General features: G+C 48.3%; 4 protein-coding genes across 14 annotated transcripts; 2 read left to right on the top strand and 2 right to left on the bottom strand.

Annotated features, from left to right (window-relative positions):
- Positions 1 to 690: 690 nt before the first annotated feature.
- On the bottom strand, positions 691 to 11,337 carry LOC108159076 (serine/threonine-protein kinase 10). 5 transcript variants are annotated; one of them, XM_017292026.2, is made up of 13 exons: positions 11,168 to 11,334; positions 10,200 to 10,373; positions 9,376 to 9,890; positions 9,112 to 9,310; positions 8,738 to 9,048; positions 8,527 to 8,667; positions 7,516 to 7,591; positions 7,118 to 7,461; positions 4,785 to 7,043; positions 4,623 to 4,729; positions 4,430 to 4,562; positions 1,668 to 1,694; positions 691 to 1,403 (listed from the first exon to the last, which is right to left on the bottom strand). In XM_017292026.2, the coding sequence occupies exons 3-13, from the start codon at positions 9,697 to 9,699 to the stop codon at positions 1,254 to 1,256; spliced, it is 4,071 nt and encodes a 1,356-aa protein (XP_017147515.1). In that variant the 5' UTR covers positions 9,700 to 9,890; positions 10,200 to 10,373; positions 11,168 to 11,334; the 3' UTR covers positions 691 to 1,253. The 5 variants fall into 5 exon arrangements, with proteins under 5 accessions (XP_017147515.1, XP_017147516.1, XP_017147513.1 ...); XM_017292027.2 differs by lacking the exon at positions 1,668 to 1,694; XM_017292024.2 differs by lacking the exons at positions 691 to 1,403; positions 1,668 to 1,694 and adding an exon at positions 1,856 to 3,562 and having other exon boundaries at positions 11,168 to 11,337.
- A 228-nt stretch (positions 11,338 to 11,565) lies between these two features.
- Positions 11,566 to 13,134, top strand: LOC108159078 (26S proteasome non-ATPase regulatory subunit 7). Its single transcript, XM_017292032.2, has 2 exons — positions 11,566 to 11,969; positions 12,027 to 13,134. Exons 1-2 carry the CDS (start codon positions 11,795 to 11,797, stop codon positions 12,881 to 12,883), a joined length of 1,032 nt encoding a protein of 343 aa, XP_017147521.1. The 5' UTR covers positions 11,566 to 11,794; the 3' UTR covers positions 12,884 to 13,134.
- Positions 13,135 to 13,208: 74 nt separating this feature from the next.
- LOC108159077 (sodium-dependent serotonin transporter) lies at positions 13,209 to 21,215 on the bottom strand. 3 transcript variants are annotated; one of them, XM_033392461.1, is made up of 8 exons: positions 19,705 to 21,215; positions 18,261 to 18,823; positions 17,917 to 18,193; positions 16,074 to 16,284; positions 15,560 to 16,012; positions 15,194 to 15,488; positions 14,357 to 14,557; positions 13,209 to 14,298 (listed from the first exon to the last, which is right to left on the bottom strand). In XM_033392461.1, exons 2-8 carry the CDS (start codon positions 18,468 to 18,470, stop codon positions 14,053 to 14,055), a joined length of 1,893 nt encoding a protein of 630 aa, XP_033248352.1. In that variant the 5' UTR covers positions 18,471 to 18,823; positions 19,705 to 21,215; the 3' UTR covers positions 13,209 to 14,052. The 3 variants fall into 3 exon arrangements, with proteins under 3 accessions (XP_033248352.1, XP_017147518.1, XP_033248353.1); XM_017292029.2 differs by having other exon boundaries at positions 20,468 to 21,215; XM_033392462.1 differs by lacking the exon at positions 19,705 to 21,215 and adding an exon at positions 19,112 to 19,512.
- Positions 21,216 to 23,416: 2,201 nt separating this feature from the next.
- LOC108160253 (GPI mannosyltransferase 4-like) lies at positions 23,417 to 27,003 on the top strand. 5 transcript variants are annotated; one of them, XR_004472450.1, is made up of 4 exons: positions 23,417 to 23,653; positions 23,714 to 26,043; positions 26,128 to 26,238; positions 26,319 to 26,442. XR_004472450.1 is itself a non-coding variant. In XM_017294118.2 (4 exons), exons 1-4 carry the CDS (start codon positions 23,485 to 23,487, stop codon positions 26,927 to 26,929), a joined length of 2,508 nt encoding a protein of 835 aa, XP_017149607.1. In that variant the 5' UTR covers positions 23,417 to 23,484; the 3' UTR covers positions 26,930 to 27,003. The 5 variants fall into 5 exon arrangements, 2 of the variants coding, with proteins under 2 accessions (XP_017149607.1, XP_017149605.1); XM_017294118.2 differs by lacking the exons at positions 26,128 to 26,238; positions 26,319 to 26,442 and adding an exon at positions 26,513 to 27,003 and having other exon boundaries at positions 23,714 to 25,608; positions 25,936 to 25,962; XR_001775397.1 differs by having other exon boundaries at positions 26,128 to 26,442.
- Positions 27,004 to 27,114: the final 111 nt, after the last annotated feature.

The following is a 27,114-nucleotide window of genomic DNA, read 5'->3' as shown; positions in this document are numbered from 1 at the left end:
TTCACCGAATTCTTTGAAAAGTGCAGTATTCGTGATGGCATTTGAGACATATTTCATTCTTGCAATTTATCGCCTTATAAATTAGAACAGAAACAAGTTCCTAGATATTCTCAGAAGGGAAACTTCTTGGTAGTGCATAATCAAATCCATTGCAGAATAATAGATGGAAGGATTTGTGTGAAAAGACATTGATTTTAAAATAGGACAAAAGATGGGTTGCTTAATTTTTCTATTCTTTTTTATTATTTTTTTCTTTTCTGGGGCTATTGTTTTTTGATTTTTTTAAATTTAAATATGTATATATTTATATAAAATATATAAGCATAAACGTTTACAAATATAAATATCTTTTATCGTTACCCGACGGCCTCCCATCATTTACTTCCAGCTCCAACTCTCTCACACAATTTGTGTTCTGGAATCCCAACATCTCACATACTCGTTCGTATAATTCTCCTTTTTGCCACATTAACTTTTGCAAAGCTTTCCCATACATCTGTTTACGACTGTCTTCTATCTGTCAGAGTGTGTTTTTCTGTGTGTATGTGTTGCATAGTTATGTGATATATGTATATATGAATATATTTATAGATATATTTACAATAGCGATAAGGTCAACAAAAGGAATATTTGCTGGGTGGTGTACGTATGTTTCGTATTTCGTTTGTCGAGTGATTTGGGGTTGGTGGCTTGTGTTACGCGTGTATGTATTTCTGTATAAATATTAAGTAAATTTAATTCTGCTCTCGACATATTACATATTGGATATTGGATGCCTAGGTCTCTGGGCTTATACATGTTTTGCATGTACGGATAGAACAGATGAACGCTGGATACGGCGGTAATAATTAATAGAGTAATAGGCTAACATACAATGCAAAAATAATAATAAAATTAAGCTTATGTATTACATTTTACGACACAAAAACTTAAGCATGACCCGACGCGCTTCTTGCCAGGACACACACACACACATGCATGTCCATCTCTTATATATATATATACCCATATATGTACTTTATATACATATATATATATATATATATGCTTAAGCATGGATAGAAGCGCTCTTTCCCTGGCGGAAGCCTTAATGGATGGCTGACAATTGTTTTGTTTTACTTTGCATAGCTGCCGCTGCCACTGCCACTGCCACTGTCGCTGTCGCTGTCGGTGTTGCAGCCACTTCCTTTGTTTGTGCCTGCTCGACAGACGTGGCAGGCATCCAGCATCCAGCATCTATAATTAAGCAGCCCTCATCCCTCCGAGTAGGAGCTGAGGCTGCTGCGGGTGGACCCAGTGAAGTGATCACGCTGCAGTGTGTCCGACGGCATGGAGACAATCAGTGCGCCCCCGTACAGGGTCTCCATTTCGTCCAGCTGCTGGGCGAAGGTCTCCTCCAGACGCTGTCCGTGCAAAGAAATCAAAAGGGTATAAGTAACTCATCGAAATCTGGCCATATATGGTTCTAAGCAACGAGACATTCACTAGGATAATATCAAATAAATAAAGGAGGAGGAGGAGGAGGAAAGTTTAGCTATACAGCGCATGCATTAGTAGGACATTTAGACTGAAAGGAATATACAATACATAGAAATATGCAGTGCGGCTCAGAGCTATACGCTTGCCATAGCTGTTAACCGCACTGCGGGATAGATCAAAGGACTAACCTCTTGTTGCAGCCGCTGCTGTAGTTGCTTTACGCATTAACGAGAAGAGGAGAGAGCCGGCAAGAAAAGTTGTTGGATACAGATTTTTTGTTTTTTGTTTTGTTTTTGTGTGTGTTTTTGTTTTGTTTTACGATAGCAGCGCATTGTTGTTGGGTATATGTATGTGGGTATGCGTATGGGTGTGTATGTGTGTGTGTGTGTGTGTGTACAGTGAAGCATCATGAAAATTGCGATATGGTAATAGATACGTATATTTTTATAATGATTATATTCATATGAATGTCTAGGCTCTAGAGTAAGATATAGGCTATATAAATGCTTGGCATGTTGCTATGCATGGAATGCGGATTGTTTCTCTTCGTTTCCCTTCGTTTCGTTTCGATTCATCTTTATTCTTATGTGGTTTTTCTGTTTTTGGTTTCTTTTACTAAGTACTCGGATAATACTGCTAGAATGGAGTGCGCTTCTGGCGCGATATAATATGTATTGTATCATATGTAGAAAAAGCACACAAATCATTCATTTTTCGCTTAACTGACAAAACTAATCAACTTTTGGCAAGACACAGAAATTATGGCAAATCCGGATGCAGACGATGCTTAGGCGGTGTTTAGGGGAAAAGTCAAGTCTGTTATGTTAGTGAGAGATGTGATATGTGGTGGGGAGGGAGGGAGTGTGTTGTTTATTTAGTTAGCATCAGCACCAGCACCAAGCGGGGGAATGGAAAGCGGTTTTGATTTGAGTATAAGTAAGTGTAGGGGATGTATTGGGTATCGTTAGTAGCTGGAGGGCATGCAAGGGACTGGAGTGGCTGATCCTTCTCTAGACGTTCTTCTCTAGACGGCCGATGCATCCTCTTCGAGGCTGAGCTGACGCTGATTAACCCGCGGCAGCTTGTACTTCTGCGCATACAGCTCGTAGTAGAAGTCGTCCGTTGAGGCCGCAGAGTCCGCTGAGACGGAGCTGCCATTCAGGCGGCTGTGTCCCGGCTTCACGGACGAACGCAGATCCGGCTGCACTTCATCCAGGAGGGCGGCTGCTTTGAGGCCGGCGTCAGAGAATATCAGCTCCGCATCGCTGGTGTATCTGCAGTTGGCCAGCTCGTTCATGTTGTACATGGACTGGGCGCTGCTCAGGGAGGATCGGCCGCTGCTGCGGCTGGCCAGGGAGGGTCGCTTGATGGCAAACGAGGTGGAATGCAGCAGGCGCTTGGTGTGGGCCGTCAGCACCGGTCCCTCCTGGATGCGTAGCTCGACGCTGGCCTGCTCGGCGGCCTTGACGTGGATCCGGCTGAATCGGTTGCTAACCAGCCCCAGATCGTCTGGCGTCTTGGGTAGCGGTGGCGGTGTGGGCGTACTCTGCCTGAAGGTGCTCATGGCGGGCTTGCCATTGGGCTCCTCGGCACTGTTCAGAGGCGGAGTGCTGGTCACCACTTTGACCAGCTCGTTGGTCGGCATCTGGGTCGCCGTTTGGGTGGTGATGAGCCGCAGCTGGCTCTGGGCGGGCAGGGTGGTGACGCTGGCCCGCTTCATTTGCTCGACGAGCAGGTCCTCGTCCTCCTCCAGCACCAAGTCGCCCATCATCTGGGCCCGCTGCTGCTTGTGCATGATGGGGGTGCTGGGCACACTGCGGCTCAGATCTGGGGCAGAGCCGCGGAAGTTGTACAATCGTCCGGCACTGCCGCCCATCATCAGGAGCGAGGAGCGCGAGCGCGGCATCTGCTGCACATCGATGAAGGTGTTGCGGGGCACCAGTCTGGTGGAGCGCTCGTTGAATATCCCCCGCAACCGCACTGGCAGCTCCACCTCCTGGTCCTCGAACTCTGCCCGATTGGACACTAGACCAAAGCGCTTTTCGTGCTCATCGATGGCCGTCTTGATCAGCGCATTCACTCTCTGGATTCATTCGGTCGTTCGTTTGGTTGGTTGTTAAGAACACATGCAAGACCAATGCCAATGCCAATCCCAAAGGTCGATTGATTGGTTGGTTTTTTTTTTTTTTGGTTAGTAGTTGGGAAGCACAGCGGTAAGCATTTGAATTTTTGATTTTGGTATTGGTTTTTGTTTTTTTATATCAGTTATCATATTTTTGTTTTAGGTAGTAGTAGGTACAGTAGGCCACCAAAGAGTATGCATTTGCGTAGGGTGTAAAGAGAGAGAGAGAAAAAGTTGAAAAAATAATTGGATTTTGTTCAGGCCACGGTTCCGCCACCTGGCCGCGGATTAGAGATGAGCAATCACCACTTGCAGTGCCACAAATTAGATCATTAATCACCTGATGATGATTCAATTCAGTTCAAACTTAGTCACAAATTCAATGAATGAGTCAGAGTCAGCGTCGGAGTCTATTTAATTTACGACGAATGGTAAAGAAAATATATCGATGGAGCTTCCTGCTAAAGCATTAACAAGAAAGAAATATTGCTCAAGTCTAAACCGCAGGCATTTGACGGAACGCTTTGCGGATTGGGTTACGCTTTTGAAGGGATATTTTAAGGGGTCCGGGGGGGGAATACACAAGACACCAAATTTCACCGTAAACCAATCAATATACAATAATTACGAGTATCAATACCAACTTAAATCAATTGAGTTTTGATCTACTTTTTACAGCAATAAATAAACACACAAAACACCAACAAAATAAGGCATTGAACGGCACTGGCACAGAGCCAATGTTTGGCTCTTGGAGCGACTCTTCGAATGGGGGATGGAATGGGTCGGGATGGCCGGGTTGGATGGAAGGATGGAGGGCATACACACCTGTTTGCGGGGCACCAACTGTTCGCGCCACTCGCGCAGCTCAGCCTTGAGGCGCTCATCGATCTCCTGGAGCTTGACATGCTCGTGCTCCACCAGCGCCTTGCGCTTCTCATTCTGCAGTTGCTCCAGTTCCCTGTGTAGAGAAATGGGATAAGAAATTTATTTTCCTTTCTGAGATTGTCCTAGGACTGACCTTATAGCGCTTTCGCGGGTAGCGCGCAGTTCTTCCAGCTGCTTCTGATGCTTGATGTCGAAGCGACGCTCCTCCTGCATGTAGCGCTTCTTCTCCTGCTCTTGGAACTGAAAATAGAATTGCGGATTAGTTATGTTTAGAGGCTCTAGGCTTTCTGCTTACCTTCTTCACGCGATCGCGCTCGATCTCTGGATCCAGGTTCGTCGAAATGCGCAACGATTCGCGGAACATGAGGTCGCGGGCCTTGCGCTCGGCGCGGATACGCTTGGGCAGGGCACGCTTCTCGAGCGTCTGCTTCTTGACCATGTCCTCCTCCTTGCGCTGCAGCATGCGCTTCACCTGATCGAGCTCCTTCTCGTGTCGGACGATCATCTGATGGCGCTGCATGAAGCAGATCTCCTTCACGTGCCTCTTCGACAGCTGATGGCGTTCGTGGAGCTGCTTCTCCTCCAGCTCCCAGAGCAGGGCCTCCCGCGTCCGCATCGCATTCTGTTTCTGCTGCAGGAAGTTGCGGTTGATGGTGGCCAGATGGTCGCGATGCTTCTCGCTGAGCCGCCGCAGCAGCAGCTCGTGTCGTTCCTTAAGGGAGTCGAGGAAGGCGCGCTCCTTCTCCTCGTGGTCGAGCTCCATGGCCGAGCGTCGCTGCTTGAACTCGTCCTTGCGCTTGTCTTTGGGAAACAGATCGACCTCCTGTTTAAGCAAACGGATCTCCTGCTTGAGGTTCTCGCGGAATATCTTCAGTTCCTGCTCCTGCTCGGAGCGGATGCGTTTCGAGGAGGACCTGAGCTCGTTCTCTTGCGTTTGCTCGGTCTTCTCCACGAGCTGCTTGTGCTGGCGAGCTAGCATATCCATATCCGCCTCGTAGGTCTTCTCCAGCGAGGAGCGTTCCTGCTCGAAGCGGCGATCCTGCTGCTCCTTGGCCATCTGCTCCTTCACATGCAACTCGTTCTGCTGCTTCTTCTCCTGCTTCTGCAGCATTTTGAGCTCGCGCAGCTCTTGCTTCCGGAAATCGTGATCGTCGTAGATGCGCCCGTTCTCCTCATCCCCATAGATCACCCGACTCGTGGTGGTCGTCATCTGCACGCCATCGATCTCGAACTTACGCGTCCTCTTGCGCGTTTTCTTGCGCAGATTGCGCAGCTCTATTTCCTCTTTGGTGAGACCACTGGAGCCCCCGGACTTGGCCACCGGCGGTACGCGCGTCTTGGGCCGTATCACGACCTCCTCCTCCTCGTCAATGGTCTGCGTGTGGTTGTTGTACGACGGAGGAGGCGGCGGCATTAGCACGCTGGCTACTGTCTGCTGCTGCTGCGCCTGTGGCTTGTGGTCTGTCTCGTGTCGGCTGTCCTGACTAGTGTTCGTGCCGATGCTGTCCACATCCGAGCCGCTGATCTGTACCTCAATGCCGCGACGTCCTCGCACCGAACCGTTCTCGCTCAACGAGCTGTCCGGCGAGGTGCGCTTCTCATGATCGCTGGAGGGCTTGAACCGATTCACGATTATGTTCACGTCTTCGGGTACAATGCCGTTGGGCTGAGGTCGCTTGAGTACCTCGTTGCTGCTGTCCTTCACCTTGATGACCTCGTCGCCCACAGTGACAACGGACACATGGCTGGTGTCCATCAGCTGGTCGCTGTGGTCGTGACTGTGACTGCCCGAGGCCGTGTTGTACGCCGAATCATCGTCCGCAAAGGAGGGGCTCACAATCAGGACCTCGCTCTCGTCCAGTTTGCGGGCATGCACTGCTGCTGCAGGCTGTGGTGGGGCCGGTGGAGCTCCGGATGGCTCATTGACGGACAATATCATCGATGATTGCTTGTGTGGCGGTGTCGTGGCATCGCCCAAACTGTCGTCCAGTGAGGGGAAGTCATCGTCCGTGGATGACTCATTCAGATGCGTGCTCTTGTTCAAGTCGTTCGACACAATCACCACCTCGTTCTGGGGCGGCACAGAGTTGTCAATGATGACAGGCGGATGGGTGCTGGTCACGACTGTAATCTGACTAACCGACTCCAAGCTGTTTGGCAGCACCAGGTGCTGTGGTTGCTGTGGCTGTGGCTGCAGATGCAGCTGCTGCTGCTGTGGCGGGGCATCGCTGTTGATGGTGATCAGGGAGGTGCTGGAGCTGAGGACAGCATTCGACACACTGCCCCCCGACGAAGACGACGCGTTGGAGGAGGCCACCGACTGCACGGATATGATGGATGAGGCTGTGGGCGATGGTGGCTGCGGTTTCTGCTGCTCCATTGCCTCTGGGCCACCAATGGCCACCTCAATGGCTGATGTGGGGGAGTGGGAGGGGGGTTCGGGCGTGGTCTGAGACTTTGCATTGGCAGCGGCAATGGCTGCGGTGGCTCCCAAAGGCGATGACGTTGTCGATGGTGGTGGCGGCGCTTTGCCCTTCTCCTTTTTGATAAAGTGCTGTGGAATACAACGAATTTCGTGTGTGAGTACAGCGTACAGGGCATTGTGCTGCATTAAGGAGGGATCCCTACCTTTTTATCCGCTTCGACAGCAGCAAAATCTTCGGGTATCTTTTGCAGCACTGCAGCAGGAGCAACAACTGGGGCAGCAGCAACAACTGCTTGGGTTTGCGGCTGTGGCTGTTGTTGTTGCTGGTTTTGTTGGGCAAAGCTGTTGGGTGGCGCTGGGGCAGGCACTTTGGTATGCGGCGGTAGAGCTGCCGGTTCAGCCAGCACCAGCGCATTGTCCTCCTTGTGGTTAGATTGTTTGTCAGGGATTGTGGCTTTAGTTGCCGCTGCTGCTGCTGCTGCTGCTACCGCTGCTGGTTGGGACTGCTCTTTGGAATCCCGCAGTATGGATGTAGGTGTACCTGGAACTGTTTTAGTGACAATTAAGCCCAATTATGACCACGTGTATGCCTTCAACTTACGTTTGTCAATGTCTTGGCTCCGCAGCGAGGCGGAGTCATCGTCCAGGTCGAGCTGGAGCGCCGAGTTGCGGGGTTCCTGATGGAAATCAAGAGGGAAATCCTCATTAGCATTGAATAATCGAGAGGAAAGTGATTCCTACTACTCCAAAAATTAGATACAAAAGATTATCAAGAGCAGATTTCGGCAGGCCGAATCTTCCTTTGAGTGCGTTTTCTATGGATCTTGGGGCAATACGACAATAGACAAGATAGCATTCTAGGTAAGGCATTGTACAATTGTCACCTGCACCTGCTATCATTAACACAAGAAACTGATATGATATGAAAATGATAACAAAAGCGTGCAAATTGGAACAATCCAGACTAGACCATGGCTGGAAGGGGCAGGGCAAGGCGGCAGTGGAGGGAGTGATGGGCATTTGGCAATGCTGATAAAATAAGTAAACTAATTGTAGGCCCGTTATCGGAGAACAGTGGAGGCGGGGGGGATGGGATGCAGGGCCGGATGGAGTATGGAACGGGGTGGAGTGGTTGCTGTAGAACGACTTACCAACCCTCTGATAGAGCGAGCGCCGCTTCACTTGGCGTTTAAGCTTCTATATTAATCGTTTGGTTTGTGTGAAATAATCATAAGAAATGATAAGAGCGAACATTGCGACATTTTTGGCAGAAAGGGCACAACGGAAGGGGAACGAAGGGGGAAAAGAAACGAAACGAAAGAATAACAACCGAGAGAGATAAACGAAAATATATTAAAAGAATTTATCGCACGGTGCGAGAATGTTTTGGAATGTTTTTTTTTTGATTTTGATTTGGTTTTTTGGTTTTGGGTTGAGGCAGCAGCGTGTAAAAGAGAATAGAGAAACAGAGAGAGCGGTTGGAGAGGTGAGATTATATAGAATATTGTGTCATATCTAGCATTGGACTACGAGGGTGCAGCAGCGCAGCGCAGTGCAGTGCCAGTGGCCAGTGGTGGGCCCAGGGGCCCAGGGGCCTTCAAGAAAGACTCACCTCGGTCTCGTCATCGACCACCTCCTCCACGACCTCGGCCTTGTACTCGAGCAGCAGATCCTTGATGGGCTTGCAGTCCAGATCCCTGTTGATGAAACTGTGCTGCACCAGCACATCCGATGTGGGTCTCAGCTGGGGGTCCTGTTGACCGAAAGAAACAAATCATTGAGAGGAGTGGCGATGATAGATCTATGGTAGATAGATGATTTACCTTGACTAAAGACTTCTTTAGGAAATCGTTGAATTCCTTGCTCCACCGGCTGGGCTGCTCCAGTTTAGGTGGCTCGCTCTTTTGGATCTTGAGCAGCACTCGCATCGGGGACATTTCACTGTTGGGCGGCTCCATTTGGGCCAGCTCGATAAGTGTTATGCCCAGCGACCAGATGTCCACCTTGTGATCGTACGGATTGTCACGAAACGTTTCGCACAGCACCAGCTCGGGGGCCATCCAATAGGGTGTGCCGATGAATGTGTCATGCTTCTGCATTGTGTGTTTATTCTTGGCCGATACACCAAAGTCCGCTGGAGAAGAGGTTGGAATTATAGATATCGGTAGCTGCCAGATCGGTAAATGCTATAACTTACCCAATTTGACGCCCCCCTCCATGGTGAGGAGAACGTTTCCGGCCTTCAAGTCACGATGAATGACCTTGTTCTTGTGGAGAAACGTCAGACCCTCCGTCATGTGCTTGCAAACGTAGGCGATTTGCGGCTCAGTCAATGGCTTCTCCAGCTCCACCATGATGCTGTCCAAGGCCCCACCATCGCAGTACTCAATGAGCATCTAAAGAAAGTCTCGTCTCGGTTAATAATTTCTTAATTGATGGGATGCTGGCGAGCACATCTTACCCACAACTTGTCCTCTAGAGAGAAGGCCTCGTAGAGTTCGACGATGTTGGGATGCTTGATCTCGGAGAGGATATCAATCTCGACCATGTGGTCGCTCAGGTTCTCCTCATCCTCCAGCGTGCACATTTTGGCCGCTGCGAAGCGCCTATGCTCCCTGTGCTGGGCCTTGTAGACCTTCCCGAATGCTCCGTCGCCTAGTTCGCCAACCATCTCCCAGAATTCCGCCGGATCCGAGTCCATTTTGATGTTGTTGTACAGGCGCTTCTTCTTGGCCTCACCCCCGCCGAGGTGAAAGACCTTTTTAAGGTTAGTTATGAACGACATCTTTGCTCTACTGCTTCTGCTTTCGATTCTGCTTATTCTCGTTCTCCTTCGCCTTCGCAGGCAGGCAATTAGTTGCTACTTTAGTTGGTCTGTTTCTCAGTTCGATGATGATATTTTGGCCTCTACATAGTGCAGGAGCTGGCGACGGCTCTGGGCGAGAGTCCAACAAGGAAAACTAGATTTGGAGAAAGCTGAAGAGACATACGAGTGTACACTGTACATGGATGGTTTGTATTTTTGTATGTGCAGTGCGACTGACTGCGACTGCGACGTTCATTGATTGATTTTGCACTTGGCGCAGAGACCAGAGACCAGACACCAGCTACCAGAGTTGGCACGGATGCCAAGTGGCAGCGCGGGGAAGCAGCAGGTGCTACAGATCCGCCGTAACGGAGTTATTTCAGTTAAATCAGGCCAAACCAAACACTACGGATCGGATCGAAGCTCCAAGCTCCATCCCCAAGTGACCGCTTAAGCGCCTAGTTTAAACTGTGGCTCACCTTCTATTAGTCTTTTTCTGCCTGTTTCTGCTCTTCTGCCTCTTTTGTCGTATCTTCTTTGCGCCGCCTCAGCGAAATAGGCCAAATAGTGGGGATTGTGGGCTTGGTTGGATGGTCGTCGTCTTCTTTTAACGCTTCTGTATGTTTTATAATTTAATTAGCAGCTCGCGAGCTCTAATATTTGTAGAAAAAACACGTACGAATGGGAGGAAAATGATTACAAACGAGAAAAAGTCAAAGACGTAGACAAAAGAGCGTACAGCGTGCGTTCGTGTGTGTGTGTGTTTGTGTGTGTGTGTGGGGCTCTCTTTCGGTGCCTAAGTATTTGTGAGCTGGTCTCTGGGCTTTCGGTGGTTTTCTTCTCTTTCGATTTGGCAAAATTTCAGTGAAATTGTATAGCCCCCCGTCTGGAGAATGTGCCTAAAACACTGATAACACCTTAATTAACGCAAATGCAGGGCCAAATATGCGCCCAACACGCGCACTTCAAGCCACGATTTACAGTTGCGGACCTCGGTGAACGGAACGGCAACGGAGCAAACGACAGCTCATTGATGATTACGACGAAGCCGCCGCCTGACACTGCGTTGGATGGGCGTGAAACTGTAGACGAAGGCAGAGGCAGCCACCAATTACCTCATCCGCACACAAGAGCGCGGCCGCACACTCATTCACTGATATCGGTATGACACAAAGCAGTACACAGTGGATATTTTATGGTCCGAATGAACACTTTGGGGCTTAGATAAAAGCGTGTTTTTAACTGCACAAAATTTGACTGCGCTGCGTTTTATTTGTATTGTAATTTCTCTCGCGCAACGGCAGTGTGACCGTGCGCCAAAAATGGCGTTTAGGTCATCTGTGCTAGAGGAGCGCAGCAATATTTGCTTTCGCCAAGGGCACAACAGAAACAACACTACCACACACGCACCACACACAGAAAATAAATAGCGCCAGGAACTACGTACTACATTTATATTTGACGCAGAACTGCAGCTGCAGTCTCACTGATGGCCTTGCACATTTCTTTTTGCACCACTTCTTGCTAATTTTCCGCTTTCTTTCTGTTTGCTGAGCAATTTTCTTTTCATGATTTTCTTCCCGTCGGCAGCAGTGAGACCGCGGATTTATTGATAAAACATACCGCCCGACCCTCAGGAATATACCGAAATATACCGTCTCCATTTCATAATATACCGATGAGAAAAAGCGCGCTTAACAACCCACAACTCTCTTCTATTTAATTATATTATACCGGCAAAAATAACACTGTTTTTAAAAGGTCCTTGTATATCATTTCCGTTTCCTTACAATAAAAACTGCGGAGATATCTTTCACTTGAACTGAAATTTATTTTCGTGGGGTGGTCGACGTACTCCGTTCGGGGTGAGTGGCGTTTTTTGGAAGAGGAAGAATCGATTCTGCTTGTCATTTCAGGCCTCACAGTTTTTGCCGCAAACGCAACAATACATTTTTGTTGCGAAAAATTTGATCAGAGTTCCCAATTCTGCGCAAACTTCAGAGCTCAGTGAAGAGCCAAGCACACTGTGCGTAAAGCAAACTACAGTTTACCACAAACTACAACAGAAACAGAAATGCCGTCGATGGAGGTTAGCGTAAACAAAGTGATAGTTCACCCTCTGGTGCTGCTGTCCGTCGTGGATCACTTCAATCGCATGGGAAAGATTGGCAACCAGAAGCGTGTCGTGGGTGTCCTGCTCGGCTGCTGGCGCTCCAAGGGTGTGCTCGATGTGTCCAACAGTTTTGCAGGTTAGTGGAAATATTTACTGGACATAAAAAGATTAACTAATTTGCTCCGCTTTGCAGTGCCTTTTGATGAGGACGATAAGGACAAATCGGTGTGGTTCTTGGACCACGACTACCTCGAGAACATGTACGGCATGTTCAAGAAGGTGAATGCTCGGGAGCGCGTGGTCGGCTGGTATCACACGGGTCCGAAACTGCATCAGAACGATATTGCCATCAATGAGCTGATCCGTCGCTATTGCCCCAACTCGGTGCTGGTCATCATCGATGCCAAGCCCAAGGATCTGGGCCTGCCCACAGAGGCCTACATATCCGTGGAAGAGGTCCACGACGATGGCTCGCCCACCAGCAAGACCTTCGAGCATGTGCCCAGTGAAATCGGTGCCGAGGAGGCTGAGGAGGTGGGCGTGGAGCACTTGCTGCGCGACATCAAGGACACCACCGTGGGCAGCCTGTCGCAGAAGATCACGAACCAGCTGATGGGCCTGAAGGGCCTCAATGCCCAGCTGCGCGACATCAAGCAGTATCTGCAGCGTGTGGGCGATGGCAAGATGCCGATCAACCATCAGATCGTCTACCAGCTGCAGGACATCTTCAACCTGCTGCCGGACATCACCAACGACCAGTTCACGGGCACCATGTACGTGAAGACCAATGACCAGATGCTGGTCGTCTATCTGGCGTCCATGGTGCGCTCGATCATTGCATTGCACAATTTGATCAACAACAAGCTGGCGAATCGGGATGCCGAGGAGGGCAAGAAGGCGATTGAGTCGGCTGACAGCAAGGATGCCAAGGACAAGAACAAGGACAGCAAGGACAAGGATAACAAGGACACGAAAGATAAGGATGGCAAGAAGACGGAAGAGAAGTCGGACAAGAGCAAGGACGACAGCAGCAAGAGTTCCAAAAAATAGGAGCGGAAGAAAAAGCACAAGCCACGTCGCAAGCGAAAAAACAAGGGCTGCAGGCGACACTATCACCTCTGAAAACATCATCCTCTAAACCGCCACAACTGGAACAACAATCACCAACTTTCGATCATCGCATCGCTCATTTACTTATTTTTCATGTAGGATCGTCTCCTGTTTTTATTTCGCCCAGCTATGCGTATCAGTTAACGAACGGCAAGTCTATGTAATTACAAATTAAATAATTTAAAATAAAATTCGTTGTTTAATTCAAATGCGGCCTCAGCCTAACCGTCCCCTTTCCGAAATGAAACAATTGTGGTCTTTGCTTTGTGTTTTCTTATTTCGTATAACCGAAATAATATGTATGGAATATTTATTATTTAATTTTAACATCAACGAACACGCGTTAGAAAAACAATGTAAATGGCTGTCTTACGATTGTTCCTCTAACCGACAACAGAGGGAAATGTTTTGTGTAAGTGCAGGCATTGTACAGGGTGTTTCGAGAATGTATTTTATGTATCTACTAGTTTTCTATGAAAGCATTTTACCAAATGTCGCTTTACTTACGAGCTTAGCTACGCTTAACGCTTACAAACTAAACGTGAAAGAGTACACCTGTCCTGTAATTTGGTACCAAGTGGAGGACACGCACACCGTGCACCTCGGGAAAGCCCTGCAAAATGGCTGCTTGCAGAGCTTTCGTGGATGCTATCGTCGCGGATGCTCCTTCAAACCAGCCACTCGCTGGCCAGGGGAAACTTCAGCGGCTTGCAGCTGCCGAGCCTCAGGCCGTAGTTATTGTCCTCGCCAGCAGTGGCAGCAAAGGGGGTCCTGCTATGGAGACCTAAACTATTATGGCTATGCGAATGCGAGGGCCTAACACTAGCACTAGCACTAGCGCTATACGTAATAATATCATTGTCGATCCAATTCTGATCCACCCCATTCGGGGTGTGGGTGTGCTTTGTGGGATCTGCGTCTGGATCTGGATAGTGGTAGCTAAGATTATTTGTGTGGTAGGAGTGGTAGCTATTCAGCAGCCTATTGCTGCTGCTCTCTTCGAGGGGTACTGGTACTGTCGTTGTTGGTGAAAAGCTTTTACAATTCAAATTATATATCTTGATCTTGGTCCTGTTGGTGTGGATGTTCAAGTGCACGACGTTGTCATGTCACACCGAGGTGCCCTGCTGGCCGGGGACCACCGAGCCACTGCTGTCGTCCGGCTGGAAGGAATCCTTCAGCCGCTGCCGGCAATCACCCTTGGTCGCAAAGCAAAACTTGTAGATGATGTACATGGGTATGCACAGCACGGAGGAGCAGGTCACTGCCCAGCCCACCTTGTAGCTCCAGTCCGGATAGTAGTACTCCTCGCCCAGCATCTCCTTGTAGCCCAGGATCGAGAATATGAATATTGTCTGCAAGTAATTCCCCCTTGAGTGGCTGTCGGGGATGGTAGGATCGAGGCAATCTTACCAGCAGGAACACCGGACTGATGTAGGTCCAGCAGATGCGCCAGAACAGTCCCGGCTTGGAGCCCAGCATCTGCTCCACATCGGAGCTAAAGCGGTCCACGCCGTAGAACCAGAACACTCCGGCAGCCTCCACGAACACCACAAAGAGGATGGCCAGGCCGGGCCCGTAGACATTCAGGAAGTTGACCAGGACAACGCCTCCCTGAAAATACACACACACATTGCAATCAATTGAATGCTAGAAGAGAGTTCTGCTCTCCCCCATCGATGGGGGGAGGGACCATTGTGTTTGGCACTGATTAATGGATGGGGGGGGGATGCGGTTGAATAGCTTGATCCATTGACCGATAGAAGCTACTCCGATAGAAGTGTCCGAGTCAGAATATAGAATATAGAACGCAGCAAATTACAATTTCAAATTTAATCAGATAAAGTGGCAGGAGAAGGAACGGACCAGCTTAAGTGTTTGAACAGCAACAGCCAGCCCCAGCCCCAGCGCCAGCGCAGGAATAGGAATAGGTGGTGGCTGGTTGCTGTTTGGCCAGGGCTGGGCAGGGGAGACAAGTCCACCGAACTTGACAGGTGATAAAAATGCAGAAAAATAAGAAAGGCAAAGAGTCCATCGAGTGTGTGTTGTGTGAAGATTAACTGGGCGAACGATAAAAAGCACTTAACTCGGCCATCCATCGAGCATTCGAGCGATGGGGAATATGCATATGTATAAGCCACAATCTCACTTAAGCGTTAATTAAACGAATCACTGGATAAGCCTTAGACGGATAGGATGGGATGGGATGGAATGGGATGGGATGGGATGGGATGGGATGGGAGTACTTACATAGGTCATTGTGGGCAGGGCGCACAGGAAGATGAAGACGAGCAGCAGCAGGACAAACAGCTCCCGACGCCTGCCAATCGCACGGGGATACTCGTCGCACAGCGCCGTTATCATGGCCTCCAGGCCCCCAAAGGTGCTGTCCAAGCCCAGGGTGATGAGCATCAGGAAGAATATGATGCTCCAGAACACAGAGCCGCTCATCGTGGCTATGGCCTCGGGGTAGACGATGAACACCAGCCCAGGCCCCTCCAGCCCCACCTTATCAATGGATGTCTTTTGCACATAGGCCATGTATCTGCAATCAGATAGAAGCCCCCTCATCAGTAATCCACTGAACAGGGCCGAACTGAACTGAACTGAACTCACCCCAAGACCGAGAAGATGACGAATCCGGCCAGGAAGCTGGTCAGGCAGTTAATGGTGCTCGTTATGAGGGCATCTCGATAGCAGTTGTTGTTGAATTTGTTGTAGCTGGAGAGGGCGAGGAGTGTGCCGAAGCCGGGGCCCAGAGAGAAGAAGATCTGCGAGGCGGCATCTATCCAGACCTTGGAGTTCTTCAGCTTGTGCCACTCGGGCGTCAGGTAGTACTTGATGCCCTCATCGGCGCCAGGCAGTGAGACTCCGCGCACCAGGAGGATGATCAGCACCACATACGGGGCCAAGGCCGTCACCCAAACCACCTTTCCGGCACTCCGCACACCCTTCCACAGCGAGAAGTACACCAGCACAAAGACCCCGAAGACACACAGAGCCAGGGTGGGCTTCACGGGTCCCATGTAGTCCAGACCGTTGCCCTTGTAGCTCTCCAGGACTCGGCGCCTGCATTGAATAGAGGGAATAGAGGGAACCGCTGGACTCCTATAGGACTCTTGGCACTTACTCGAAGAACTCTTTGGCTGGCGAGGTGGCCAATTCGGTGAAGTTTTCGCTGGTCACGGGCATACAGTTGTCCGTGTTCCACGGATTATCGCACGACGTCCACGGCAGCTTCGAGGTGAATGAGGCAAACAGATAGTAGACCGCCCATCCAATAATTGTGTTGTAGTACATCCCCATATAGATGTCGATTAAACAAATCGCATAGCCAACACCTGTTGAAAGTCCATGCCTTTAAAAGATTTCCTCTCAACTTATGTGTATTTCCCTAGAACATTCGATTCAACAAGTATCCATTAAAGGCAACAATAATCTGGCCTGGGACTGGGACTAGGACTGGGCATGCCAATATTTCTGATTGAAAGAGCGATGGAAAATGAGAAAAAAACGCGGAATTGGACTATTCCCACGTGACATTTTGCAAGTTTTTATCTTCTGGCAACCGATTGCATCTACTTAGTCACATCGCTTTCCCCTCTTTCCCTTTCCACCCTCTCTGGCAACAGCAGTTTTCCACTCCATTTTACTTATGAGGCCAATAAGACACGTCACGTGATTCCCGAGGCTCCAGCAAGATTTTTCCGCCTTTCCTTTTCCTGACTTTTCTATTCATTTGAATCGCCCTGGCAAAAGGTTTCCCAAAGCAAACACTTGTTGAGCAAATGATGACTTGCCACAAAGTGATGTTTGCTGTTCTACTGAAAGAGAGGGGCACAGCCCGTGGAGGAGTGGAGGGGAGGGACTCGGACTGGGACTGGGACTTGGCTTGGTAGAAAAGTTTTGACCGAGTTGAAAGAGAGATGGCAAATCCAAGGATGGAGCATGCAGAGTCGTTTTCAGAGTACATTTTGTTTGTCACCTAACGAAATTATCAAGTTGATATGCAAAAACTCTCTGAATGGAAGTTCCCTCTGGTTCCGTTCCGTTTCGTTCGGCTGCTGCTGTAAATCAATTTTGAGCACAATTTAATTAGAGCCCGGACTCGGATTGGGGGCTTGATTTGGGCTTTGTGTCGTTTTTGTTCGCTTGAATGCGCAATTAATTGTTGCAACAAATCTTTCGCATTCAGCCCCAACGACTCTCTTATCCAAAGTCCTGTTTGATAATGTCGCCGGCACACAATGACCCGCCTTCCGCCCTCCGCTCCCTCTTAACTGTGACCCAGACCCAAAAACAATGCAGAAACCGAGCACTCGTCCTTTGTGCGGGTAGCCACTGTGGCTCGGACTCGGGCTTAGTAACAGGACAGATAATATTGCCAAGCAGAGCGTAAAATATCAGACATCAACAACATAGACCCGACTCCACTGCCACTCTGCCACATGTCCAGGCAGCGTATACTTAATTTTTCATTACAACACACACTCGCCCCCGGGGGGACGCTGCTTCTTTATTTCCTTTATCCATCTACCCGTCTTGTGCAAATATTGAACGCTTTAATAGATTTCAATATGCAATTTCGTTTTTCATGTCTGCCCGCGACTAAAACTCAATATTTGTAATTCATTTAAATTGCCATTTCATATCGTATTTAAAGCGGAACGGTGATTGCCTCGAGCCGGGAAATTATGTGTGTTTTTCTTTTTTCGGCTAAGGTATGGTACGGGTCTCTTTTTTCGCCTCAGGTCGTATGTAAATTGCAATCAGAAATGATCTATCTTTGCAGAGTTGTGAGCATTTAAAAACAGAAATATTTAAATCTAAATCAAAAATTGTTCATTCATTCATAAGGCTAAGAGGCTAAGGCCCCACTTGGATCGATTACTCAATAGACCCACAGTTAGTGCAGTTAATGGGTATCTCCACAAGTTATTTATTTACAGAATACGTCTTCAGGAATCACTCACCTTTTAGGGCCGGACAGATGCGCTTCCAGATGCTTAGGCAGCCGCATCGATGAAATTGTCCGAGGGCCAATTCCATGTAGAACAGCGGCAGGCCGCCGAAGATGAGGAAGAGGCAGTAGGGCACCAGGAAGGCACCGCCGCCGTTCTGGTAGCAGATATAGGGGAAACGCCACACGTTGCCCAGATCGACGGCAAAGCCGATGACGGCCAGCAGGAACTCGGCCTTCTGGCCCCAAGTCTCGCGGGTACGCTCCGTCACGGACACAACCAGCACACGCTGCAAGGAGGCACCGAAGGAATATGAAGGATTATTTACAGAGAAGGAAGGAGGCTAGAAATGTCACCTCATTGTTGGCCAGACGCGGGGCCAGCGGATCGGTGACCTTGGCGGGTGTGGCAAGTGTGTCGCCATCGTCCTCGTTCGAGTCATCCTCGTTGTTCGGTGACTCCTTGTTGTTCGTCCAGGGCGTGGCCGTGGATCTGCCCGCCGTCGAGGCTGAGCTGTGGCCGCCGCCGAACTCGGAGCTGTTATTGACACTCGCGCTTCGTTCCATCGTTCTGGGGCAGGGATCGGCTGCTGCTTGTCCCTCTGCCTGTGCCTTGGCCTGGGCCTGGGCGGGAGGCGTGGCCGTGTACGCCGATCGCGGCACTAGCGTAGCCAGCCGGAATCGCTCCTCAGTCAGCTCAGGGGCCAGGGGCGAAACAGGGGTGGGAGTTGCCAAGGTCTCGTCCTCGGTCCTCGGTCCTCTGCTGCTCTCTGGATGGGCTGCTTCCTCGCAGTTTCCTCTATCTTTTCCGGCCCGTTTAGCGCTGTGGACGTGAAAATGGCATTTCGCCACTCGGCCTCTCACATGCTGCACGGTTCCGGCGGACTGGAGGAGGCTTCAATGCCTCTGCTGGCCATTAACTGGAAGCGGTTAAGCATTCAGATTAAATGGAGCAGCAACACGGATGCATGCCATGGACGATTCCATTGGGGGGGGCTATTTATTGACTCTGCCAAGCCCTCAAGGGTAGTGCACATTCGAATTACCATACTTTTTCCCCACATCTCATTCGACCCTGCAACAGTTGCAGAATCTCCTCCACCTCGATGACCGTGGCACATGCATTGGTTTCGGATTCGAATTCCCGGCGGTGTCCTTTGCTGGTAATCTGCTGCCAAAACCCATTCAATGTCAATGCTTTAAAGTACCTCTTTTCACATCTGACCTCAGGACTATTGTGTTTCATTTGGAAATTTAATTATTTAAGGTTTTTACTTTTATCTATTTAAGGTATGCAACCGACGCGGCGGCGTACCGTATGATTAATGGGTTGGATATCATAACCCACTTTGGCTAATGAATACACAATCAACAGAACAAATAGCATATGTAGCTCCCGATCTATTCTCTGGGCCTTCCCCGCACCGAGTGCGAGTGCTGTTGGACTTTTTAATTACCATTTAATTGTGGCACATTCAGAGATAAAGAACGACGCGTCGTCCGCGTGTGGCAACAGATGGAGGTGTTAAATGCGAAATTCTGATAAGACAGGTGCTAAAAATATGCCCCACGAAGGCAGCGCAATTCAAAACAATCAAAAGATACTCAGAGATACCGAGGGGAGGGGCTGTTAGATTCTGCTTTTAATTAGATATTAAATATACTTCGTGTATCTGTATAAATATTCAAATATATTTTAATACGAAAATTGGTTAAAGGAAGGCACTAATAACAAATCTCAAAAATCAACGACTTAATCAATGGTAAAGTTCTGCTAAAAATAATATTCAAAGTCACTTACTTTCGTCAATAGAATTTTAATAGAAATTTCAATAGCCACAATTTCAATTGTCACACATTCTTATTTGTTTTTCGGACACTTTGGAACTTAAGAACACTGTTGGAGGGGGTCCCTTGGTCCTCGAATTGAGAGACGCGCGCCGCTTCGCTGGGCCAACTGATGAATCCTCCGGCCGGAGTGGTCCTTTTATACGCGCGATGCGCAGGCGGGCGCCACGAAGTCCTCGGCAGCAAGCCCCTTCGTGTGTGTGCAGCCTCGTGCCTGTGCCGGCCACATGGGGCGTGGCGGAATGGAGCTGGACTGGTGGCAAAGAGTAACTTAAATTGCAACAAACTGTTGCTCATCGAAGTTGATTGAATCCCATGCCCCACGAGTGGGGTGCGGAGAGGTGAGTGGAGAGTGGAGAGTGGGCCCCGTCGTAAGGGTAAAGTGTCACCTGTACTTGTATGCCTTGTTAAATGCTTTCCAGCCGATTGACAAAAGTTTTATTTCACTAATTTAGTTGGGTACTGGAACGGATATCTATACGTTGAAAGTTGAACTAAAGTTGCGTTTCATTGGAAATTTAACACGGTAATGGGGGAGAGGGTTTTTTTCACTTGAAGTACAATGTTCATATATAAATATATCTTCTTTCGATTCCCATAGAGATACTTGGATTCGGTTGAATTTGGTTTCGATTGGATCAAACCGAACCGAATTTCAATGGAAACGACACGATACCCCGAATCGCCTTCACTCAGAGAAATAACAAGTTGTTTACCATTTGAAGAGCTCTTGTATTGCTGTCTGGTTTCCTGCTGGCAATGATTTCGATCGATAAAGACAACTTCCAGCGAGACCTTTGTTCTTCGTATTTAACAATCTGCTAATTATCCCGAGCGTTGACTGCGCACGCCTGCAGCTCTTGGAGCTGCTCTGGAGACGGAGACTTTGGAACGCGGACTGGGGACGGGGCACTGCGGACTGCGGATCGACTGTCAAGTAGGTAAATCAACTTAATTGCAAATCGCGTTGTGGTGTGGGGGCGAGCGCGGTATCTGGAGTGAACTGATTGCCACCGCCTGGGGGTGCACACGTTTTATGTGGTTGGGGTAGGCGAGAGATCTCCCAAGAGAGCCACCGCGCACATCTCTTCCCATGTTGACGAAGAACGATACTGACTGATCTGCTCTGCTCAGCTCTGATCTGATCTGATCTCTGCTGGCCCCTCAGCGTGGGCAGCACTCTGTCAGACGCTCTGTCTGTCAATGGGCCCATTGAGATGTACTTCCACAGACGACACTGTGCCCAATCATGGGATTAGTGCTCACCACCTCTGCCCGCAGATCAGCGTGGATGGATACTCGTACGTTGGGTGTGCGTTTTTGAACTATTTTGCCACAAAAGCTGGCTTGTATAACTGTAAGCCGATATCGCATTTCCTAGCCCCAACCGCAAACTACGTCATCTAGGAAAATGTAATCATCATTTGCTGTCCCAGAAGCATGCGGAACGGAACGATGTCAAAGAGAGAGGCTGCAGCTGAAAATATGATATAATTGCTTGAAAGGAAATTCAAGTGCATGTGATTATACGTGTGTTAGGTATTTATATTACCGTTTCATGAATCACAATTGCTGCAAGAAAACATTCAAATTTACAATGATTCCAAAACTATGGCGCCAACATATTCCGAGACTCAGCAACTGTTGAAAGCAAGTGGTCACACTTCAGTGTATCGGTATAAAATCATCTTTTAATACGATAGTTCAAATATCATCGAATGCGATTATGCAGTGAAATTTTAGAAATGATTTTGGCTTATTTATTTTATTAATTATTATTATTATTTTGGTGGAACAACCGCTGTTTAAATAAATCGCCGCAAAAATTTGATAAGACGTACGAAGAATTTTACTCTATAACATGTAGTTAGTATGTTCAACTTATGCAGGGTGACCGTTTACGGTATTCTTAATACTTTTTGGTATTTTTTGAGGTCAAAATTTATCCGACGGTAAATTTACGGTATATCGGTATAATATATAATCTATTAAATTTCACTTTCAACGTTATATAGAAATCCAATAAAAGTATTAAAAATAAGCCAGTTAAGTACAAAATTGATTAATTAATCGAATAAAATGATGTGGGCATGGCTAAATGGTCTATTTAACTGGTAATATTCGACGGAAGATAAAAAATGAGGAATATGATACATTTTTGGTATTTTTTAGAGTGAGACCATATATTTTATTGGGACTTGCTCTCTTTTCTTTGGGACTTGCTCTCTATTTTGTGATGGGATTTCCTCTCTTCGTGGAGGGATTTTTCCCCGCCCCAATGTCCTTTATCCCCTCAACAAAGATCCTTACATTCCATACTCACTTACGTTTTCTTACGTCTTATGTTGCTGGCAACATTAATTTGTATGGGCCAGACTCATGTGCCGTGAAATCGAGCAGCATTGTCCCTCAACATTGCGCGGATTGAGCAACATTTTGCTACCCTGGGAAATGGATGTTATAGAACTCAGAAAATGTTTGTCATCTAATGCACCAATAAAGGCCAAAACTAGTCAGTTTCTGTTTTAAAGGTATTTCAACGATATTTTGAAGGTTTTGGTCTTCTTACAGAAACCAAGAATTGGTATCAGGATCGAGATATATTTACAAGACCCTAATCATATGGATTAATATGTCCCAAACATAACAATCTGAGACCATTTCTATATTAATTACGTTTTAAAACAGCTTGGAAACCAGTTTCTTCATATGTATCAACGAAATAGGGTATAGCTGAGCCCAAACTTTGGTTGGCGTGACATTTCATACTCACTTACGTTTTATGCTGCTGGCAACATTAATTTGTATGGGCCAGACTCATGTGCCGTGAAATCGAGCAGCATTGTCCCTCAACATTGCGCGGATTGAGCAACATTTTGCTACCCTGGGAAATGGATGTTATAGAACTGAGAAAATGTTTGTCATCTAATGCACCAATAAAGGCCAAAACTAGTCAGTTTCTGTTTTAAAGGTATTTCAACGATATTTTGAAGGTTTTGGTCTTCTTACAGAAACCAAGAATTGGTATCAGGATCGAGATATATTTACAAGACCCTAATCATATGGATTAATATGTCCCAAACATAAAAATCTGATATAATTTTTATATTAATTACGTTTTAAAACAGCTTGGAAACCAGTTTCTTCATATATATCAACGAAATAGGGTATAGCTGAGCCCAAACTTTGGTTGGCGTGACATTTCATACTCACTTACGTTGCCACTGTTTTTTTGTTGACCTTTTTTGCTTTAACCTTGTTTTCTACACTATACAATAAAAGAGAGTACTTAAAAGTAGTCAATCAGGTAGAAAATGTATTCATTAATGGCTTAAAATTAAGTGGGCAGAGCTAATGGTTTTAGTTAGGCAGCATTATTCAACGGAATAAAGAAATTGAACAATTGGAACGATTTTTCTCTTACGTTTATTACGTTTCGTTTGTTTCACCTTTTTCGCTAAAACCTTTCTTTAAGCAAAATCCAATAAAAGCAAGTATTAAGAATAAGCCAGTTAAGTACAAAATTGACTCATTAATCGAAAAAAAATAATGTGGGCATGGCTAAATGTTCTATATAGTTGAGAATATTCCACGGAAGATCAAAAACGAGGAATATGTAAAATATAACTTGAATTTATTTTATCGATAAGTCCGTATATTTATCGATAGGTCGGGTTTGTTTTGATTTTACAATTTAAGGAAAATAGCAAATAAAGCGACGGACGGCAGAGATATGCGCCTGAGCAGACATATATCGCAGCTTTGGCAGAACCGTGTCCCAACCGACAGGCACGTGAACACATACTTCTTCTTTGCGGTCGTGCGTCTGGCTCTGGTTTTCGTGCCGCAGCCGGGCTATGTGCATCCCGACGAGTTCTTCCAGAGCGTGGAAGTGATGACGGGTAAGAGGGAGAGGGTGGTATTTTCCGTTTTGCTGTAATGACCTCCGCCTTCTTTTGCAGGCGACCACTTCCGGCTGGAGCACACACGCACCTGGGAGTTCAATAATTCGATGCCGCTGCGGAGCATCACCCTTCCGTTTGCGCTGCTGCGCGTTCCCTGGAGCTTCTACGAGTTCTTCGCCGTTTACATGCGCAACTTGTGGAATGTAGAGCTGATCAGCACCTACGCGTATGTGGTGTTTCCGCGTCTGATCTACACCCTGATCTCGTACAGCAATGACTGGTGTCTGTATCGCGTTTGCCGGATGTACGGACTGCGCTTTGAGATTCGACTGCTGGCCTTGGGCAGCTCCTGGGTGCTGCTGGTCTTCGGCACGCGAACCTTCTCCAACAGCCTCGAGATGGCCATGTGCTCGTGGCTGCTCTGCTTGGTGTCCGAGTGCATGCTGAGGACTAACACGGTGGTATACAAGAAGGAGTTCCTGGAGGAGAAGTACGACAAGGCGGAGTCCATCAGCGAGCGCGTCAAGATCTGGAAGCTGAAGAATGCCCTGCCGCCGCACAATTTCCAGCATATGTTTACCGTGTCCAGTATCTGTGTGGCTGGCGTCTTCAATCGGCCTACCTTCCTACTCTTTGGCGCACCCATGGTATTCTTCTGGCTGCTGCGGGGGATGGGCACACGCAGCGTAACCTTTAGGGACTTTAACCTACGCATCGGACTCTTCTGCTTGTACGCCCTGCCAGCGCTGTTCCTGTTCATATTCTGCGACTCGCTGTACTATCAGCATCTCACAGTGGGAGAGCTGCACATGATGCAGCTGGGCATTGACAACTTTGTGTTTACGCCCTGGAACTTTGTCAAGTACAACCTGAACTCCGCCCAGACGGCCAGCCATGGCGTGCATCCCTGCTATGTCCACCTAATGGTCAACATGCCGCTGCTCTTCAATGTTCTCGCCCTGGCAGGCCTCGGGGCATTTGCTCAGATCCTGCTGCGCTTCTTTCGGGCCGAGTACCAAGTGCTTCCGCGCTTCCAAAGCATTGTATCGCTCATGTCTGGTGCCATATTTGTGCCACTATTTTTCCTGTCGCTCATCAACCATCAGGAGCCTCGCTTCCTTATCCCCATAACCTTTCCTTTGCTTCTGCTGCATGGTCCCAAGCTGGTGACTGGTTTCAGTGCCAAGTATCCGTTCCAGAAGGAGCACCCCCTGCTGCGCAGGTTCTACGACCGCCTGCTCTCCAGCAAAGCATCGGCCCCTCATCTGCTGAGGATTTGGTATGTGAGCAACGTAGTGTTGACTGTCTTCTTTGGCTTCATTCACCAGGCGGGTATTTATCCGCTGGCCGAGACCATGGCCCATGTGATGGCCACCAAGCCAGCGGCCACCCACGTTCACCTAATGACCTCGCACGTTTACAGTCTGCCCCTGCACCTGGTGAACATTCCCAGCTCCCGAGTTCTCCAATTCAATCCGCTCACCCATAACCGCTATCGGCGCCAGAGGGACTTCTACTTGTACGAGTACGGGAGCCAGTCCTTGGACAATCTTTTGCAGAAGGTCAAACTGATCAGCGGCAATTGCGAGGTCAAGTTGTCCGGACCGAATCGGCTGCGCTATAAGCTTTACCTGTCCATTCCCGCCTCCTTGAGTAGCGATCTCTACGAGGCCTTGGTTCGCTCCAATGCCAGCAGTTATCTAAACTTTGAGCTGCTTCACGTTTTCTATCCACATCTCTCCACGGAGGCTTTTCCCAGAATACTGGGCCGCCATCCCTGCGATGTGGATGCTCCGCACTGGGCTCATGACGACCTACGGGGCACCTGTGCCGTGGAGCAATCGCCAGCTTTCAGCTACTCCTACCTGACGAAGCAGTTCAGCTCTTTCGTGCATCAGTTTGGACTGGCGCTCTACGAGATCGATGTGCGACGTAAGCGGCAGAGGCAAGTTGTGCGCACCCTTGACCTGGTGACGGCACCAGCTCCCCCCTTGCCGGAAGCTGGGGCGTAAGAGTACATGCCCTTGGTTGCTCTGCAAAGTCCAAGAAGTGCCTTATGATAGTGTTGTTGGCTTGGAAATACTTCGATTAATAGCTGCTAGGATCGAGCGATACACATTCCATTATTAAACTGTACAAAAACGCGTTTCTCATAACTTCACGACAGCGTGAACAGAGTTCTAGTCCAATAATCCATTATCTCTGTTAATATTATGACATTTTGCACAAATCGTTTGCATTTGTAATACCAAAGAATTAATCTTAAACTATTTAATAAGTGTGATGCATACTCGGGTCAATCGATGGTCAATTATCCATGACAATAATACTGCAACATTAGAGTGGAGTGCGTTGGGGCTGCCAGAAAGTGGGATACACGACGCCAGGTGAGATCTCTGCCCACACAGCAAACACAATAATCAATTAACGTGTTCCATCAAACAATCAGTAATCAGAATCGTTCATTTCAGTTGTCGCTGGACTACAAGCGACCAAAGGGAGAGAGGGAAAGAGTAATCCATTTGACACGGCATCGACTGCTAATACCCGGCAAACATCGGACGCTGGGTTCTGTCACAAAGGTGCGGTGGCAGCGGAATCCGCGTTCATTGAACGTTACCATGCAGAAATTCAATGCGGACGCAATTGTGTTCTAATTTAGATTTCGGTTGTTATTGGGAATGCCTAAGCCGCAAACCCGTTTGGAAATGAGACACTCCGGCCAGGCTGGCAGGCCTCCCCCACGCACAAGTGGCCTATAAAACGATCGAGCTAATTGGCAAACAGCATCAGTCACTGACAAACCAACCAACCCAAACAGTTCAACATGAAGGTAAGCCACAGCCAGGTGCCCAGGATGATCTGGTCTTGCTAATGTTTCGCCATTTATCCTTACAGTTCCTCATTTGCTTGGCTCTCTGCTTTGCCGTCGCTCAGGCTGGCTTCCTGGCTTCTCCGGTTACGTATGCTGCTGCTCCATCGTATGCTGCCACCTATGCCGCTGCCCCCGTGGCCTACTCGGCACCACTGACCACCTATGCTGCTGCTGCTCCGGCTTATTCCACCTATGCTGCTGCCGCTCCGGCTTACTCAACCTACGCCGCTGCTGCTCCAGCCTACACCGCCTCGGTGTACGGCGCCTCGGCCTATACCGCTCCTGTGACCACGTACGCCGCAGCTGCTCCTGCTTACACGTCCTATGCTGCGGCTGCTCCTGCGTACACCACCTATGCTGCTCCAGCCATCGTCAGCCCCTTCTTGAAGAAGAAGTAAACGCTCTTCCTTTGCGTACCTTCTGAACCATCCGAATAATATGACAACTAAATAAACCTCCCAATCAAACCAAACTTGAATTGAACTTTTAAAGTTTATAACTTTCAAAATAACTTCATAGCTATTTGTATTTCAATGTTAAAGAATAGCTTTGTGGTCTCTGGATTACAAGACCGTTAACCTAA

This window comes from Drosophila miranda, chromosome 3, assembly GCF_003369915.1.
Source record: "Drosophila miranda strain MSH22 chromosome 3, D.miranda_PacBio2.1, whole genome shotgun sequence".
Lineage (NCBI taxonomy): Eukaryota > Metazoa > Arthropoda > Insecta > Diptera > Drosophilidae > Drosophila > Drosophila miranda.
The sequence above is the reverse complement of the archived record's forward strand: the minus strand, read 5'-3'. Positions and strand labels throughout refer to the sequence as shown.